Source organism: Nipponia nippon, unplaced genomic scaffold (genome assembly GCF_047370975.1).
Source record: "Nipponia nippon isolate SJK-2023a ecotype South Korea unplaced genomic scaffold, ASM4737097v1 scaffold_3, whole genome shotgun sequence".
Classification (NCBI taxonomy): Eukaryota; Metazoa; Chordata; class Aves; order Pelecaniformes; family Threskiornithidae; genus Nipponia; species Nipponia nippon.
Genome location: NW_028262347.1, coordinates 119,041,452 through 119,060,065, shown reverse-complemented (window position 1 = coordinate 119,060,065; position 18,614 = coordinate 119,041,452). Strand labels below are relative to the sequence as shown.

At 42.7% G+C, this 18,614-nt stretch overlaps 1 protein-coding gene across 1 annotated transcript; it reads right to left on the bottom strand.

Moving 5' to 3' along the window:
* Nucleotides 1–1,689: 1,689 nt before the first annotated feature.
* On the bottom strand, nucleotides 1,690–7,164 carry KCNK18 (potassium two pore domain channel subfamily K member 18). The gene is made up of 3 exons (XM_009476067.1): nucleotides 6,948–7,164; nucleotides 5,714–5,860; nucleotides 1,690–2,501 (listed from the first exon to the last, which is right to left on the bottom strand). Exons 1-3 carry the CDS (start codon nucleotides 7,162–7,164, stop codon nucleotides 1,690–1,692), a joined length of 1,176 nt encoding a protein of 391 aa, XP_009474342.1.
* Nucleotides 7,165–18,614: the final 11,450 nt, after the last annotated feature.

The following is an 18,614-nucleotide window of genomic DNA, read 5'->3' as shown; positions in this document are numbered from 1 at the left end:
GCGTATCACAAGGAAAAACCCTGAGGAGCAGGAAGTGCAGTTCTCTGATCCAAAGCCCATTAAATCATCTGAGTCTTTTCATTGATTTCTGAGAACTTTGGCATGGGTCCAAAGTTCTACACTGATTTTAATCCAAAGACATAAAATAAAGTAATATGAGAGCAGTCTGAACAGAGGGACTTTGTATGTGAAGCCAAAGTCACGGCAAACATGAAAAAGTTAACCACAGTTCCTTCCAGCTGCTGTATTTTTTATTGTTATTCTTATAAAGCACTTTTCTATTCATTATATATTTTGTATATCATCAGTGCTTAATTGCAACTAATTATTAATAAGGACTGAATACACATTACCGTGTACATGGAGTGTAACAGAGATAAGATGCCATGTAAATATTCAGAAAATCTCATCTTCAAATGGCAAATTTACTATGGAGAATAATGTACATTCTGTCATAATCAGGCATGCTTTAATATCTAGAGATGTCATTCACATTCAGTGGGCATGCATATAATTTACAAGTTGAGGCAGTTATTTAAAGTCAGCGGTTTCTTTTACAGAGAGTGGGTTTGGTTTTTTTTTGACAGAAAAAGTTATCATTGATAGCTCAATTCAGATTATGAATAATATAAGCAAAATCTTGACGAAAGAGCATTATTCACATATTAATGGTCACCACAAGTATATAACTACAGGATCCTCACCACATCCCAGTGAAACAGGTAGGCTTTCCTTTCTATGGGTGGGTCAAGGAACTCCCAGAAGTCAAGCAGTCTGTGCAGTGTAAAACCTGGATTAGGAGTGACGACTTCTGAGATGGGTGTCTCCAGACCACCATGCTGCTTTAACAGCAAAGAGATAGAGCTTCGTTCCATGGCTGTAGTCACCTTCAGGTTTGCTGCATGCCTTCCCCCAGGTGGCCATCTCAAGAGCAGAACTTGTCATAAGCACTTCTATAGCTGGACATCACGAGACACATATCAATTCTGGGCTGAGTACAGACATGATAAATCATGATGGGAAAGGAGTGGTTTCAGCCCTGAACAGATGAACAATTTTCTGACCAATTTGTAGACAGGGGACAGAGGAAGAGGTGAAAATTTGGTGTCCTTCCTTTCATTTTACAATTCCTCTGGCCTGCACAAAGGTTCAATGTTTAGAATACATGCAGTCATGATGGAAGAGCAGCTGGGTTCATACTTCTCCCCAACTCTCTCTGATGATGAATCATATTGCAGTAGCATGCTGCCACAGTGCAGTACCGACAGCCACAACCAAGCCATTCCTGGCTTCAGACAAGGTGGCAGGATGAGACACCTATCTGGGCCTTGCTTGGACAAGTGCTGAAAAAAAAATCCCTAACTGGCTTGCTGTGGGAGAGAGGACAGAAAGGCTGCTGAAAGTCAGAGCTTTGCAAAAGATGCTAGGGAGCACTGGCAGGGAGAGTCTTCTGCTTTTTCATCATGCGTCATCTTCTTTTATTATTTAGAATATGGGACCCTGTTGGAAAGTACTCTCTGGAGATGCCTTCACTAAGTGTCTCCTGAGGTATTCAGCCATTTTACAGTAGATTCTCAGAGGAAATCAGAATAAAATATGCCTCCTGCCAGCCCAAGGCAGAAATGCACAGGAACAGTTTCATCTTGTTGCAGTGGCCAGTGCTTACAAGTGAAGGAGAAATGACTGTTCTTATTTTGGATATACCTTCTTTGATGGCATCTTTTTCTCCCCACAAAATGAAATCACCTTTTTATACAAACCAATTAAGCGGTCTTGGCCCAGCTTAAAAGCAATGAAGACAATTTCCATGCCAATAATAATATAGAGGGAAAAAAATAAGAAAAACTTGGGATGTTCCAGTTGTGTATCTCCAAATCCAATAGTTGTCAAGGTGATAAAGCAGAAATAAAAGGCTTCCTGAAAATCTAACCTGGTTTCCCAGTTTGGAAGAATAGCAGCTGCACAGGAGATGTACACAAAGATAACTAGCACCATTAATACAATGGGCACATCTAGTTTTTCTAACTGTTTCCCTATTTTGTCAAAATTCTCGATTACTCTGGACATTGTCTTTCCCCTGGCTAGTTCGGGACATGAACTCCATCTCTCAATGCTTCTAGTTCTTGCTGGTTTTGTGTGTTCATTTTCTCTGGCAATTAACATTTCAAAAATTTCAGCATTGCGATATTTGACTGGCTTCCTTTTAATACCTGGCTGACTTTTCAGCACTTCCATAATAGTCAAGGGCTCATTGATGACTACTTTAGACTGTGCTCTGGATTTCAGTTCATCCCCTTTGTTACATGTGGATCCAGAACAGAGTTTAGAGGCTAGAATTTTTGACTGTAGTTTTCTGAATTCATTATAAGACTTGGATAAGACAGTCGCAAGGATGTCTCCCATGTCTGTCAGGACCAAGAACATCAGAGGGATGCCAAATAAAGCATACAACATACAGAGATATTTTCCAATCCGTGTCACAGGATAGGTATTACCATAACCTTGAACAAAAACAAAAAGAGGAAGATAAGGGAAAGGAGGAGAGAGAGAACATTGTGATTTATTTGGTATTCACATCCTCTGAGCTTTTTATTGCTGTCAATTTTAAAAGTCAATTTTTAGTCCAGAGCATACTGTTCTTTTTGGCTTTGCTTTGAAGCTATTAAAATTTCTGAGTCTCAAATGCTGGTTACTAGTGCAGGCATCCTACCTCTTCAAGCACTTGGAGGTTTGGAGTTTGCCAGTTCTGTTGAATTAACTCTTCCTACCTTATCTGCTGTTCGACTTAACCGTCTGACAACAAAAGGCCATTTAGGGATGAGAAACAAAAGGTTTGGGCCAGCCCAAGACCAGTGTGCAGCCTCTGTCCTGCTGGAAACTGTTATCATCAGGAAGATTTCCTGACCTGGGAATCTGGGTTGAGAAGGATCCAAAAGGCAAGACAGCAAGAGAGGTCTTGGGCCCATGGGTCCCTCTGCAGGGAAGTCTGAGAGCTGAGCTCAGAGAGTCGACAGTTGATGCTGGGGGAAGCTAATGGACCATGCATGAGGAGCTGGGGGATCATCTCCTGGCCAGCCTCCAGGATCTCACGGTGCAACTGAATGATTTCTGGGGACGGAACTCCCTGAGCTCTGGGAAGATTCAGATCTGGATGATTGTCTGAATTTTGAAACTGGGACAGCACTATGGATCAGATTGGACAATGAGACCCATACTGCAGACTTCATTTCTTTGCCAAAACTACTTGTGATGAATGGCAAGCTAATAACAGAATTTGATATTGTCCCTAGTTCATCAGATCTAGCTCTAATGGCATGTGTTGCATTGACATTGTGTTTGTACTGACTTCATAGTTTTCAGAGTCTCTTAAATGTACTCAGAAAAACAAAGGATCAAGTGAGGAAGCATATGTTTATCCCATGAGGAAATGCGTGTTTATTCCAGAGTACTAAAGCTTACAAGTATCAATTACAACAAATAGGGAAGTACTACCAGACACACGGCCTTTATGATACATAAAATAGTAGCAGAAGATATGCCCTTTCTCTAAATTCAGTTTGGGTATTTATATTTCCTTCCTCTAACATATTGGATATGAAACTTAAATTGAAAGTTAGTGCTTTTCCATTACAGTATGAGAAAAGATCAGTATTATATCAATTGTATGAAATTTTAACAACCATTTTTCTTCTCATCCTCCAAAAAGACATGAAGCATTTCTTCTCTCCCTTCAAAAACGTTCATTTCTAAATAATTTTCCAGGCAGGATACTTAGCCTATAAGATTATTAGCTCATATGCTGAGGTATGGTTTCCTTCATTTTCTTCATCCATTCATGTTTGTTTTCACTAATGGCTGCCATAGCCTCTGGTCTGAATCCAACCTTGGTCCCTTCTTTGCTGTGAGGCACTGAAAAAGTCTTTATTCTCTGACATTCTGTTCCCCACTGGCTAACTGGGAATGTTAATCCTTTACTGCTGAAGCAATTGGGGAAGATTAATTATTGTAGTTATTGTACAGAGTGATTTTCTTTTCTTTTTTCCTCCATTTCGGTGCGTTAAAATTACCTAGTGCAGTTTCAAGGGTTAAAACTTATCTTGAGCTTAAATTTAGCTATCCAGAAATCTAGCATAGCTGAGCCACTAGGCAACCTCCGCGAGCAGTGAAGAGATGGCAGTTCAGACCACTGATCTTCGGATTAGATGCCTCATTTCTCCTAGATAATTAAAGGTAGCTAAGTTGACTCTAACCTGAAGTGATTTATCAGTTCCTAATACTGCAAATAACAAATGTACCACAATGGAAATAGCCACCTATTAGCAACAAATACTCCAGGCTTCCTACTGATCTCAAAACTCAGCTCAAAACCTGAGGAAGTTGTGTTAATGCTCACCACTATGAAGGCCAAAAATAATGGCAATTTAGAAATAAATATGTTGGGTCAGTGTGTATGGGGACATTTGTAAAGTCCCATCTTAATGAAGATGGGTAAGTATACCCAGGCAAGAAGTTTTCAACAACATGTTTTTTCATCAGTTTGCTGAATTCAAAGCTTTCTGATCAAACGTCCTCTTTCAACTGTTCCCAGCTGTTGTGTTTGTACTAGGAAATATTCACTGGGGTGAGCATTCAGGTGTGCATCTCCAGTATGTGTCTCTGACGACCTAGATGACTGTCTTCAAACTCAGGGGCTGCAAGAAGCTGAGTTTGAACAGTCACCTAAGGCATGAGAGTCTGAGGTTCAAGCCTCTGATGTGACTCAGACAGCACACAAGGTTCTCCTATGTGCTCCAAGTCAGTACACTAACTCTCACGCTATTCCTTGTGTAGGATAAGCTTTTTTTTTAAGGTTGGGTTTTTCTTTTGCGTTAAGAGGTATATGCATGCTGGGATCTTGAGTATATGCTAACGCAGTGGAGAAATGTCTTTGCAACTTGATACAATGCTGTGGGACTATTTCCCACCCAGCTTTGATTCTGACAAATTCAGACAGTCAGTGTCTGTACTTGCCAGCATTTCAGAAATATTAGCAAAGGGATCAAAGTAGCTTTGGGAATGAGCATGAGGAGTTGTATTTAGCATTGCAGAGGGAGCCAAAACCAGAAGAGATGTTTCTATTTGATCTAGGACCTCCTTTGAAATATGAGGTCAGAATGAAAGATTTCAGAGGTGTGACTTAAACATTGCCATGTGCTGCTCACCCAGGCAAGTGTGAACAGCAACAGCATGGTTAATTATAGACCCATAGATTTACAAAGCTGGGTTAGACATAAATAACAGGAAAGTAACTGAAAAACAATAAATACATAATGAATTACCTCTTCCAGTGAGGAAAACTTCACCCAACACAACACACAATAGTGGGAAGGATAAGGTTTGACTGAGAAATGAAGCTTTCTTTTTACTTCAATGTAAAGTTTTGTGTACATGGCATATATGAGTACATGTTATAGTATGCATGTAATGATGCAGCTAATTAGCGGGTACCATCACTAGTTACTAAATTCTCACTTGCTTTTGTGAGTCAGCTACATCTCTGCAGAGATTCATCCCTTGCAGACTCATTGTCAATATTCAGGAGAAAAATTCAAGGGGATTTGGTTTTTAGGTTTGTTTGTTTGTTTGTTTGTTTTTAATTCCCTGGAAGAAACACATTAGAGAAAGCAGCAGTAGCAATTGATTCTGCAGGGGGTTACTTTACCTCCGAACTTACCCACAGTTGTGAATACTGTGCAGCAGAAGAAGAGAGACCCAAAGAAAGTCCATATATCTTTTGGATTGACAAACCAGTCTCGTTCAGCTGTGTTGAGCAGTGCATGGATTTTTTCCTTAAATATCTCTTCATTTTCTGTCATGTTATCTGTTACAGTAACAACCGGAGATACAGTGAGTGTTTGCAGACCACCACTCAGGGAGCAGCCAGCCTGTTATTCCAGTGAAGTTTATGCCAGCGGAGGATTTGCTCGTACTCTTTTAGAAGATAAAAATATTCACCTCGCCCTCCCCTTCCCTCCCACCCAAAAAATCAGGTGGGTCCAGTGGCTTCGGTGAATAAAGAAACAAGGAACAAATAAACAAGCTATGCTCCACCAAAGTCAAAATATGACACAAAAATAAGCATAAAGAAGCAGGGGAGGAAGATTGAATATTCAGCTTCCAGCCTGAATGTCCTGTTTCATTTTGGACTTCCCAGGAGATTAGTCTTCTTTTGAACCAAAGAGACCAGAAATGTGGGGTTGTCAGTACGTGACTGATATGAACCACTCGGGTGGCACTGCCCAGCACCCTGCTGTGAATCCCAGAGCCTGCACCCCTCGTTCCTCCTGCCCATGGCTGCACTCTGCTTGAAAGGACATTATCTACAGGGATGCTTGCCCCAAACAGATCATCGTGTCAGCTGCCTGAGAGAAAGTCCAAGCCCGTATATGAGCCCTGACACAAATCCAGGAGGATTTCTACCCCTTCTCCTCCCCTCTGCCCCCTCCATCAGCACCACCGGCTCTGGGGCGCAGCACGGCACCTGCCTCCATCCGAGCATCCCATTGCCAGAGCGCTGGTAGGAAAGCTCAGAGCTGGAAAGAGGGAGCTGGAAGAGAATTTCTGAGACAGATGATTCAGTCCCCAGCAATTAGAGGGAAATATCATGGGAATCTCAGCTGCTCTTTAAGGACCTTAGGTAACTTGGGCAAAAGGGAGAACACAGGCGCCTCAGGAAAAGTCTTTTCAGGCAGGAACACAGGGATCAGGGATGCTTGCAGTCAAAAATCACAGCAAAAGAAGACAAGCGAACAACAGCAGTCACTAGCTAGGCAGAGGGAAAATCCTGTTTGCAGGTTCAGCTGTTAGTATTTTGAAGAATGTCTTCAAAAGCCAAAAATCTCATTCAAAAAGCAAGAGAATGAGTAACTTCCTGTACAGTTAAGTCATTTTGAAATTCCAGTACATACCTGATAAATTTCTGGAGATGTACCACAGATTCTGCAGAAATTTTCTATATTCTTCACTTAAATTGACCTTCCGGTTACCTTCAATGTGGGAAAACATGAGAGCCCCAAGAAAAGCATAGATCACAAGAGACAGAATGAAGCAGGCATGAGGAAACACTGCCCAAAATATTTTTTTACATGCCCTTTTGCCGCTCAGAGGCTGTGATGTTGATGCCATCCTAAGCTCGCTTTTTTTTTTTTTTAATTTTGTGGAGAAGATACAGCTTTTAGAAACAAGGATGAGGATATAAAAGCTTTTGCATCCTAGAAAAGCTTCTCCTGTGAAAACAAGGATTGTTCTGCCTCAGGCTTTCAGATCACATGTCTTTATAAGTGAAGATTGCACTACAGTCCCAATGGAAAAGGAGCACAACTAATCAAGCCTTGAAATATTTCTCAGTTGACGATACGCCACTCTATCCCTGAATTACTATTGATCAGGCAGCACTGTAATGCACACAGATTACCAGCTTCTGTGGGTTTCCATTGGAGCCGACTCATGTTTAAAGTTTCTTGTTCTGAGCTACAGTTTCCCATTGATACAATAGAAACATTTCCAACTTCCAGGAGGGAAAATTCACACTGTAAGGTATGGATTTGCTTAAAGATTTTTCCCAGAAATGAACAGGGAAATTCAAAATTAATCAAAAGAAGGGGTTGGCACTAATTGTTGCCGCCTCTGGGCAGACTGTAGAACAATGAATTTCGCTTTCAGATGGCTTAAAGAATCTCTCTATATATATCACGTAATCTTTGTAGGGGGGTTCTTTTGAATTTTAAAGGATTTTTCTCAAAAAAAAGAGTCAATAAGGTTTTGTTCAGTTCTCACTTGATTAAAATCTTCCTATTAATTGAAACTCCCACTGACCTTAGTAAGGATGGACTGCAGGATTCAGTTCAAGGTTAGTGATCTTTGCAAACTATATCCAACTTTAAAAATAAAACCTTTCTTTTCATCCATCACTCTAAAACACTTAGAGCAATGAGCAGTATCACTGCCCTATAGAATGTTAGTAGTGGTAGTAAGGGGAGATGGACTTTACAGAAAGAGGTGTTAAATATTTCATCTCTAGGAGTCTTTCATTAAAAATTGAAACAGCCTTGTGCAGCCAAGACCTACTGAGCTGTATACAAGCAAAATGTCCATACTGCAAAAAAATCCTACATGTTTACAGTGATTTCTTCTAGGTCAAACTCTCAGCAAATTAGATCACAAGATATTATATGCTCATCAATACGGAAGCCTCCACTATAGAAAAGAGGCTTTCAGGGCTAAGACAAAAACAAGCCTGTGTGCTTGCTACTTTTCTGGTTATCTGCCTTGTTGACTCCACTTTGCTTTTTGACAACAGATTGATAAATCCTCTTATTGCAGTCAATCTCTTTTTTTTTTTCCCATTGACCTGAAACACAGGGTTGAAAACTGCTAATGTTCATAATTATCAAAAAGCAACAGAACTTCCTGAGAGGTTGTACTTAGAGATAATGTACTTAGGTTTGGTGTGCTTACCAGAGGAGCAAGGGACACAGAGAAGTCAAAGTGGCAGCTGGAAGAGCCAAGTGGCTGTAGGCAGTGGGGTGCTCCGTCCTGGAAGTACAACACTGGCTTCTCTTGGAGAGTTGTGTAGAGAGTAGGTACCAGTCATACAAATTGGCAGTGTTTACTTGGATTTCTAAAGAAGTCTTGACAAAGTCCCTCTCCAAAGGTTTTTAAGGGAATTAAACAGCTATAGCATAAGAGAGAAAGTCTTCACGGGAAGAAAGTAATGGTTACTAGAGAGGAACAGAGGGCAGGAGTAAAAGGCAGCGGGAGATCGCTGGTGGAGTTATGTGTGGGTCTGTTCTGGAGCTCTGCTATTCCACACGTTCATAAATGACCTGGAAACAGGGTAAACAGGGAGGTGGCAACATTTGCTGATGGCGTGAAGTTGTTCAGAGCAGTGAGACTGAAGGCAGACTGGAATTGTAGGAGGACCTGAGGATGCCAAACAATGAAATGGCAGATAAAAGCAATGTAGATATGTGTAAAACGGGATAAAAAATCCTAACTTCACAAACAAAGTGATGGGCTCTGGGCTGACCGTCACCACTCAGCAACAAGGTCTGGGGGTACAACGTAACAGTATTGCAAACACATCAGCCCAACAACTGATCATGATGAAAAGGCAAAGCATACGTTGGGAATTATGAGTTAAAAATAGAGACTAAAACATTGGACATCTATATACTACCGTACAAATGCATGGTTTGCACATACTTGGAGGAATCACTGTGGTTCTGGTACCCTGCTCTCAGGTAACACATATTAAAACTGGAAAATTTCAAACAGCAACAAGGATGACTGAAGGTATGGACAGCTTTCAGACAAGGAATGACTGAGCAGTGCCTTTGGCCAGGGAAAAAAAAAACAATAACGGAGGGAGTGTATAACAGCAGTCCTCAAACTCATGGGTGGCCTGGAGAAAGCAGGTGACGGATCAACTCTTTGTAGTCTCTTCTGGGACCAGAACTGGGAACCATCAAATGAAGCAAGTAGAAGCCTGCTTCAAAACAAACAAAACAGGATGGTTTCTCACGTAGCTGGAAAATTCTTTGCCAAAGCATGTTGGGTTTACATACATTAAAGAAGGGGATGGCGAGATGTTTAGAAGAACAATCATTAATACTGACTACAAACCACATGGGGTTCAATAACATCCTGAACTGAAAACAGTTTGCAGCTGGAAAAATGAAACAGGGTACTGGGCCAAATGGGCCCCATGTCTGAGGCAATATACTCACATTTATGTTCTTCTGAAAATGGTTTTCACTGCCCAGTATGATAATTCTGACACAATTTGTCCTGAGGATTTTTTCATCTACATCTCAGTTATAAACCTCTTTCCTCCAAAGTGCTTTAAAATCTTCTCAGCCTCCTCCTAGACATGGTAGGACTGCAAAGTATTTAGCAATTCCCAGGAGCTTCTCAGCCATTTGCAACATCAGGCTCCAAGCTTGTGACAATGAGAAAATTTAATAAAAATATATCCAAAAATGATTTTTGCATTATTCACTTAATCTAAACCATTTCCCACTATTGCTGTATTACATATTTGAACTCAGTTGCTTAAAAGCAAATCCCACTAACCACAAGTTATTCCAAATTGAGTTACTGGTACTTGTATTGAGAGACATTTTTGCAATACGCATTTCCTATTCACGTTAATGGACAGCAAACCTGCACTTTTCCTAACTTCCATTTCTTTGATTAGGGCAAATGTGAGTGCTCTGAAGGTGCTGCTTGAAAGGAAAGTTTGTGACCACAGCTGCAAGGTTTAATTATTCCAGTACAAATACAGGTATGTTAGAATTCCTACTTTATCTGGTGTTCCTGGAGTAAAGGTTAAATCAAGAAGGTCACTGTTTGGGCAGTGAGATGCTTTTCAATAATCAGTAAAACTCTTCCTGCATCAAGTCATCTACCACGTTGTCAAAGACCTGCTGTGTTTACCTCTCTTCTGTGGAACACCATTGGATTCAGCATACTGTACTGACAAATATTCAATAGTGTAACACCTTTTCCTTCTTTGAACAAAACCAAAGTGACTTGAAGAATGGCAAGTGCTTTATAAAAAAAAAGGCAATGGACTAAATTGTTTGCTTTTATTTGCATCCAGCATTGATTCTGATGGGAACATTGCTTGATAAAGGACTAAGACCTCACCCTGACAGTGCTTCATGACAATGAGAATTAAAAATGCTCAGTTCAAGATTGAACGTTAACAAGGATCACAGAGGATTTGATCTATTGCTCTAGCATATGCCCCCAGAAAGTATTTCCAGAATGCATGAATATACCTAAGCTCCTCAAGAAAATGAGTGTTTCTGCATAAAGGTGATATCAACCCCAAGCAAAAAAAAATCACCCAAAACCAACAAAAAACAAGTAGCAGCAGTAGTTGTATTAAGAAAGCAATCTCAAGGCTGTGTAAACATTAGATTGATCCCCAGACATAAAGACACCCCACTTGGTGAGGAAGGCTAGGGGGGTGTCAGTGAGCTTCCAGCAGTAGTGTCCATGAGCACTTTCGAAAGACTTTCTCCACCTCCCACCCACCATGCTTACCCCTATCCTTCCCATCCCTCAGGCTCTTGAGACCTGTCCCTGTGAGATTTCAGCCCACAGTGGGGCCCAGAATCCGTGCTGACCCAAGCCCAGCCCCAACACAGACACAGGACATTTGTGCAGAGAATTTATATCCTGCCGGATGAGTGACGTGCTTTTCAGGCACCCTGCAATTATTTTTCTCCTCCCGACCCCAACCATATTCCCCTGGAGTACGAGTTCCCCTGATACCTCCTGTTCTTCCCATTGTCCCCTTACACCTCACACTGCTGGGATGGAGAGAGAAATGCACTAATTGGCTGTGTAGGGACTATTGGATACCCTATGGAAAGGTTTAGTTTCCTTTGTATCCATCTTTAAAAGTCTCAGCTTTCGCTTGAGTCAAGTGCTTGAGCTTGTAACCTCTGGGAATATTTGAGAGCACTCAGGACTAGCATCCTGACACTGCATATAATGCTAAGTGGATTCAAAGATGTCCAGGACTCTCACCCTGAATAGGAGCATTTCCTATTTCATTCTTTGTTCACACCAAAGCCAAGCAAGCAGTCCCATCATTTCATTTACAAGAGGCAAACACTCTTCATGTGCCCCAGGACCAACCAAGGCTTGGCTATTAGTCTCTGTTCCTCCTCTTTTTTTTAGCACAGATGAAGTCACACAGCCAGAAAACCCCTTTGATGGACGGCTTTTTCACCTGGTGACTAAACAGCAAGACCAGCCTTCGTTCATTCACGAGCTAACCTGCCACTTCTTCATCCCCTCTCCCCCACCCCCAAATCATCGCCTGGGTAGAAAGACTTCACGTGCCCCTCTTCTTTCACCCCTTCCCCAAACCCGAGCAACCAGCCATAGTCTAGAAGGAGCAGAGCTGCCCCCTCAAGCATGCACCCCAAATGGGGGAAATATTCCCCTTTCCTCCTTAGGGAACTTGTAACCTCAACATCTTCTCCTTCCCAAGCTCCATGTGTGATTGCACCCAGGAGCCAGGGGTGCAAGCACATGTGGAGGGTTTGGTTGCTGCAAAGCTCAGGTTTCCAATGTAGCAGAGCTCTGTGGCAGGCGCTTCTCCCTCCTTCTGCTCATTCTGCTATCTGAACCATGTGCTAAGTGAGAATACGTTTGGGACTGGGAGGGGAAGCTGCTTCTGGACAGACAACACTCCTCCAGCCCCTTTCAAAAGGGCTGAGGAGAAGTAAAATCAAACACTGACAGATGCAGTGCAACATTTCTTAATCAGCGTGGGGAAGGCTTTGCAAACAAAGCCCGGCCACTGTCACCTCACAGCAATGTGTACGTTGCTCATTTATTCGCGTGACGCCTTTGAATGATGTGATAACGCTTCAGGGTGTTATAACAAATGGAAAGGTTAATATCGCAATGAGTCACCAGCGTAAGACCCCGCTGCAAATGAAACACGGTGCAGGAGCCCTGGGTTTCCAGATAAGCAAAGGGGATTACTGAGGTTCAGCTACATGTCTTATGCCAAAGTCTTTACTGAGTTAATGTAGTGAACGTAATGCTAGTATAGTGGAGACTATCTCAGCCCAGTAGTTTCATTTTAAGGCAAACAAGCTCCCTGTGGAGAGATCGGAAAACTGCTTCTTTGGAATTTAATTAACATTAGAGCATGTGAGATTATATGCTGCATAAAAGCTAAGCATCATGATTCATGTCAATAGAGCAATTTTACACAATTTGAACTGGCAAAACCCCCTTAGATTCAAGACGACAAGTCTACTTTGTTCTTTTAAAAAATGTTTATTCTTTATTATTATTAACGTGGCATCACATTTATATAAGCAGTTTAAAAGAGGGGAGTATAAAACCCCAAATGCAGGAACAAGCTGTTAGCTGTAAATATCCACCAGCATGCATCCGAGACTGTCTCTGTGAGTGGCGTAGACCCTCTCGATTCTCAGCGTGTGAAATACTAATGAAAAAAACATCTACTGATCTTACTTCCAATGTCATATACACATTTGGTTAAACAGAACACAGATAAGCAGTCATCCTTTGCAGGCTGTAGTATTGGCCAAATATTACTGATAACATTGAGGTCAAACCTGTATTTGGAACAGCTCTGAGGTCATTAAGGACTATTAATCCCTGAAGTACACTGCTTACAGTATTTTCTACCCTCAGCCACCCACGGCATTTTATAAACCACAGGCAGGAGTCTGTAGGATGCCAACAATCAGACACCTCCTTCTGCTTCCCATCACAGACAATCAGACTGGGCATGGATTAATGTCAGTGGCTCGGAGTTTCTTGAACATCAGGCTAAATTTTCCATCACTTATTTTCATCCCGATTTTCCTAATGACACTTGAAGTAATTTCTCTTCCTCTTTTGTGTGAAGTACTCTTACAATAGTTTTAACTCCATTATCCTACCACTTATTAGTCACTGCGGATTCAAGGGGTGGAAGATACTTTCACAGATGGATGTGCCTTGGGACATCATCGAGCTGACACTTGTCTTGAAATTTCTTTCAGTTCTGCTGATTTCCTTTAGTTCTGAGCAGGCATACATGAACTTTTCAAACCCTGTCCCACCCATTTCAGCTAATACACCATTAATTAGCTTACGCTTTGTAACGCTGGCCCTTTAAATCTTTTTAGCAGTCATGGGAATAGCTCTTAAGTGCTTTTTAGTGATTCAGTAAACAACATTTTGCCACCTTAGTGGGGAAAAGTCTTTCAAGCTCTAGACCCGTCAAGTGTAGCTTCACATGTTTAATTAGTTTAAGCCACATTTCCTTGGTGATGTGATCCTGCCCGGGCTGATGAGTAAGACTGCATTATGAAAGTGCCTTCTGCAAAATATTTTGGGCTAGAAAGGAATGCATGCAAAATTCCCCATCTTTTCTGAGGAATTTCTTATAAACATCGAGTGTGGAATGAAGTCTCTTCTTCCACTCTTCTCAAGAAAGAAGAAAAATCTTGTAGCACTTCTGAATGAGTCATCTGGGCCACAGACCCCATGTGTAATGAACCTGGCAGATTCACGAAGACCACAGCTCTTCCAGAGACTGCCTGGCACCCAGGCTGCCCATCACCAGCGACACTCGCTACTGCTGCCTGACGCATGCATGCAAAAAGCCATCTAAATGGCATTGACCTTCTCCATGGTCACTTGGGAATTTGAGATATTTAGGTGGAGTAGCTCAACTGCACAATAAATACAAATTCAGGGAGGGTTATTGCTTGAATCCTGCCAGGCAGCCAAAGCCAGCTGGTTGTATCATATTCTGAGACATGGGGCTTTAGGGTAGAGCAATAGCTAGTGCAAGCTTGGACTGGAAAGTGGGGGATTTATCTTTTATCTAAACTAAAAGACATGAGAAACATATCAGAAAGGAAAGGTTGAGCAGTTGAGAGAAACATTTGTACAGATGCTGTACCGGAGATTTCAGATGAAACCTGAAGGTCCTGTACACACGGAGGAGGGAGGAGGCAGGACTGGAGGTGACTGCATGTCTCCATGCAGTAATACCTGTGGCAGTCCTGGTCACAAGGAGAAGCACGGCCTCCTGAATCCTACAGCACCAGACGCCTTTGCTTCACCACTGCTCTTCTCATGCTACAAGCGAGAAGGGGGTATGGAGCACAACAGCTGTATTTCACCCAAGGGGTATGTCTAAGTGCAGGAGTCTGGCTGGAAAACATGTTCCCCCCTACACAATAAAGCTGCCAGCAGTCCTCAGCACGGAGCAAGAGGAAGACTCTTGGCAGGCTGCCTTGTGGACACTGCTGCCTTTTCCTCATTTTTTCCAGGTTAACTGCTGATGAAAGGAGAACTGCCGTGGTAGCCATTCTTGTGCTGCCCTCTTATGTGCTCTTCCAGAGGTTATTGCTCAGCTGCTTATCTCTACCCAACAGTACAATGGCATCAGCTCACTTTAGCTGTTGGGTATCACATCGTGCCTGCCAGGATTTATTGGTCTGTACTCCAGGATGCTCTTCCAGATTATAGAAGAGCTCTCCCTCTGGAGGCATGCACACATGCACTGAATTTCAGTAGTATGCAGAACTGAGTATGGTCTCCCTGGATCACCATGTCCTGAAGCAGAGGTCAAAGAGATCCTTTCCCCCACTCAGCCCCTTCCCTTCCTGAAAGCTGCTGGTGCCCAGAAGACCATGAGAGAAGAAATATCTGGTCACAATGCTGAATAATTTGTTAGAAGACCACCCCTAGCAGCTGGATGAAATGTTTGCCCCAAAACAGGCCCCCATCACACTACACTTGCAGATCAGCTGCTCTGGCTGATGAACAACATTTTAAATAGCTCAGAGGCACAGTACACAGCAAGAGCACAAAGCCCATCATCTCATTTCAACGTCACGGGTCCCAGTTGCATGAAAAGCTTGGAAACACAGCTTCAGTAAACTCTGCCAGACTAGGGTTCCCTCAATAAAATATTGCTGCCATAAGTGTATTGGCAAGGTGTGACCAAACCATAACTCATGCTCTTTGCCAGCAAAACCACTGCTGTAGAGCTCAACAAGCCAATAGATTGGCTTCAGTACCATTGCTCAGGGTAATGTGTAATTATGCTTTCAGTAAATCTTGCTGGCATATACCACGTCACTGCTAAAGGCCACTTCCGAAATAACTCTCCTGCAAAAGCTACAGATCCACAGACTCTTCTGCTGTAGAGAACAGCTAGGTCTAACGCAAGCACATTGCTCAAGGAGGGGAGCTGGCACAAGGTAACTGGGAGATTTTAGTGCCTTCCCCCTCTGTGGCATTGGTTATCCCTCAGTGGGGCACACACGGGAACTGCGCTCCCCGATCCCACTGCTTCTGGTGTGGGGTTACAGAATGCCGCCGCTGCTTCTCTCCCAAAGCCTAGCTCCTTGCTGGATATTGCATACAGGAAAAGGTGGAGAGCTGTGATCCTTGCTTTTTACTAGAGTGTTTAGTTAAAAGTGCTCATATTTAAAGTTCTTTTGGCCATCTAAGCAAATATTTCTTGAGAAAGAGGCCATTCCTGCTGCCTCAAAGTCTCACTACTTGTGCTCTTGAGAAAGAGAACCCTCTGTAGGGATTTTCTTGGATCATATTTGGGAGTATTTCTGTCTCATCCATCTTTTTCTAGAAACAGCTGCAGTAAATGCTGTATTTTAGAGTCAGATACATTTCTTATTCAGATTTTCTAGCTAATCTTCATGTGCTTTACCTGTTGATGAGCAGTCTAGCTCCTCAAATTTAGCAGTCATTCATGGTGCATGTACCAAAATGTATCAGATGAACTATGGGTTAGTCTTTAAGAACGCTGTGAAAAAAAATTAAATTTAGTTACAACTGCCCTCTTTGTTACAACTCATTGAATTGAGATAGATGCAATATCTGATCAACAACCTGGAGAGAGTCCAGTGGAGGTCTGCTAAAATGTTTAGGTGTCTGGAGCATATGACAAATGAATATTCCCTGAAGAAACCCGGGGGGTTTAGTGCAGAGAAAAGAAGTTTTATGGGTGAACTAATTGTTGCCTTTTACCATTTGAAGAGGATTACAAAGATTGATTCAAACTTTTCTCAGAGGTGCACAGAAAAAGGACAAGAGGCAATGACAAGGAAAAAGCCAATTAGATACAAAAGGGAAAAAAAATCACAAGGTCGGTGATTACAGACCAGAAGAGGGGCCCAGAGAGGCTGTAAAATCTCAGTCCTTGGAGACTTTTAACATTCAGCTGGATAGGGCCATAAGAAGCCTGATCTATCTTTGCAGTTAGGACTAGAGACCTCCAGAGAGCCCTTCCAACATACATTCTTCTATAATTCTATGTATTCTAGCACCATGGTATGTTTTGTTTCCTGTTCAGGTACAACTACTAGAAAACAGCCATCTCTAAGAAATTAATCAGTTATTAGATCAAATCTTCCACAGCACAGTGGCTGCAAAGCCTGCAGCATTATAGGAGTTGCTCTTTAAAACTCCAGCAAGAAGCCAGCTTGAAAAGGTCGTAGAGACTCTAATGGGAACCCTGAAATCTGGGACCAAACAAGAAGGATCTATATTTTTTTCTGAACATGCCTCCTGCATCTGCAAGCATTTGTGATGGGGCACTTGCAGCTGGGATGGCTGCGCAGAAGTGGGGAACCTAAGGAGGGAGCATCACAACCCACATTCAGAGCCCAAAAGCATAGAAGAGAGCTCTGCACCCTCACCCTGAGCGCTGCATGGCCTGAGTTCTCATTTCACAGACGGGGCAGAGGGCAACGCTGGCCCCATGCACCAGGGCCAGCAACAGCAACATCAAGTTGGGCAACATCAAGTGGCACTGGACACCAGGCCAGCACTGGTGATCACAGGGGCCAGGACTGCCAGAGACCTATTTTTCTTTTGTTTGCATATTTTTTTCATGTAAGAAGTGATTTGACCCAAACTACAATTTTCCCTTATTTTACACATAAATTCATGCTTCCATTACCCACCCAGCTGTAGGTGGTATCTCTTCACAGCCCTTGGCTAACCCTCCTTTGCTAACAAACCTTGAAGGCAGAGGAGCATCTCTGAACACATTGAGGCTTGCAGTAACCTCAGTGCCAATGACTGTGATCAGTGTGCCCCATCCAGAGGACAGGGGAGGACAGGATCACCCCTGTCCCTGCACCCCTCTACCCACAGAGAGAACTCATGTCATGGCCTGGGTGCCTGCTCACACCAACGGTCAAAAAAGGCTAACTCATGCTGGGCACCAGTCACGGCAGCACCAAGCACCATTGCAGAGCATGTGCCTCCTTTCCTCTGCTCTCGTCTCCCTACCCAAGCAGAGCACATGAGGTGTGTGGCTGCTCCACCTGAATCTCACACTGCATCTGGATGGGAGAAGAAGATCCTCTCCCATAGCCCTCACTCCCAGCTGCTCGCTCCCTGGTGCTGGAGCCCGGACTCTGGATCCTACTCTTCAATCCAAGCTGCTGCAACACGGCAAACCTGACCTCTGAACCGCTAATACCTGAGCTGCTCAAAAGCCTCTTTCATCCAGAGGGGACTAGATCCTCTCCTCAGATGGTACACAGTAATGCCTGGTGTGTTACCTGATGATGTGGTTCTCTGAATACTGCTCTCAGGTGAATAACTGATTTCTTTGCATTTACTGATTCCTCTACCAGTTGCCCTGGGTAGGAACTAGAGAGCTGCCAGGGTTTGCTACAGGTCAATGTTTTCAAAAATATTTCTAAACTGAATGAGGGATTTGCTATAGCCTGCACAATGTTGCAGTCTGGATGAGGCATCTTAACACCAGGAGCTTTGGATGTAACTGAGATTTGTTTCCAAATGCACAAGAAGAGGGTTGTCAAAGGACAGAGAGGCCCTCCTTCCTGAAATTTCGTTCCAGCAGTACAGAGAACCACTCTCCTTTCTTGCGGTCAGATGTTTACGTAAATAAAAGTAAATTATCTTGGGAAGTGCCCTTTGTAGTTTTGGACCTTTTTCACCCTTTTGAAATGATCATAATTTTTGTTCATTAATTTGAGACTGAGGTTGTTTGCAGTCCAACACTAATAGCAGAA

Excerpts from the sequence above, each read along its gene's own strand:
- KCNK18 (XM_009476067.1), bottom strand. The coding sequence starts at position 7,164 with ATGGCATCAACATCACAGCCTCTGAGCGGCAAAAGGGCATGTAAAAAA. Across the intron at positions 5,861-6,947 it reads CATCTCCAGAAATTTATCAG|ATAACATGACAGAAAATGAA; the intron begins GTATGTACTGGA and ends TTACTGTAACAG. Across the intron at positions 2,502-5,713 it reads CACAGTATTCACAACTGTGG|GTTATGGTAATACCTATCCT; the intron begins GTAAGTTCGGAG and ends TTTTTGTTCAAG.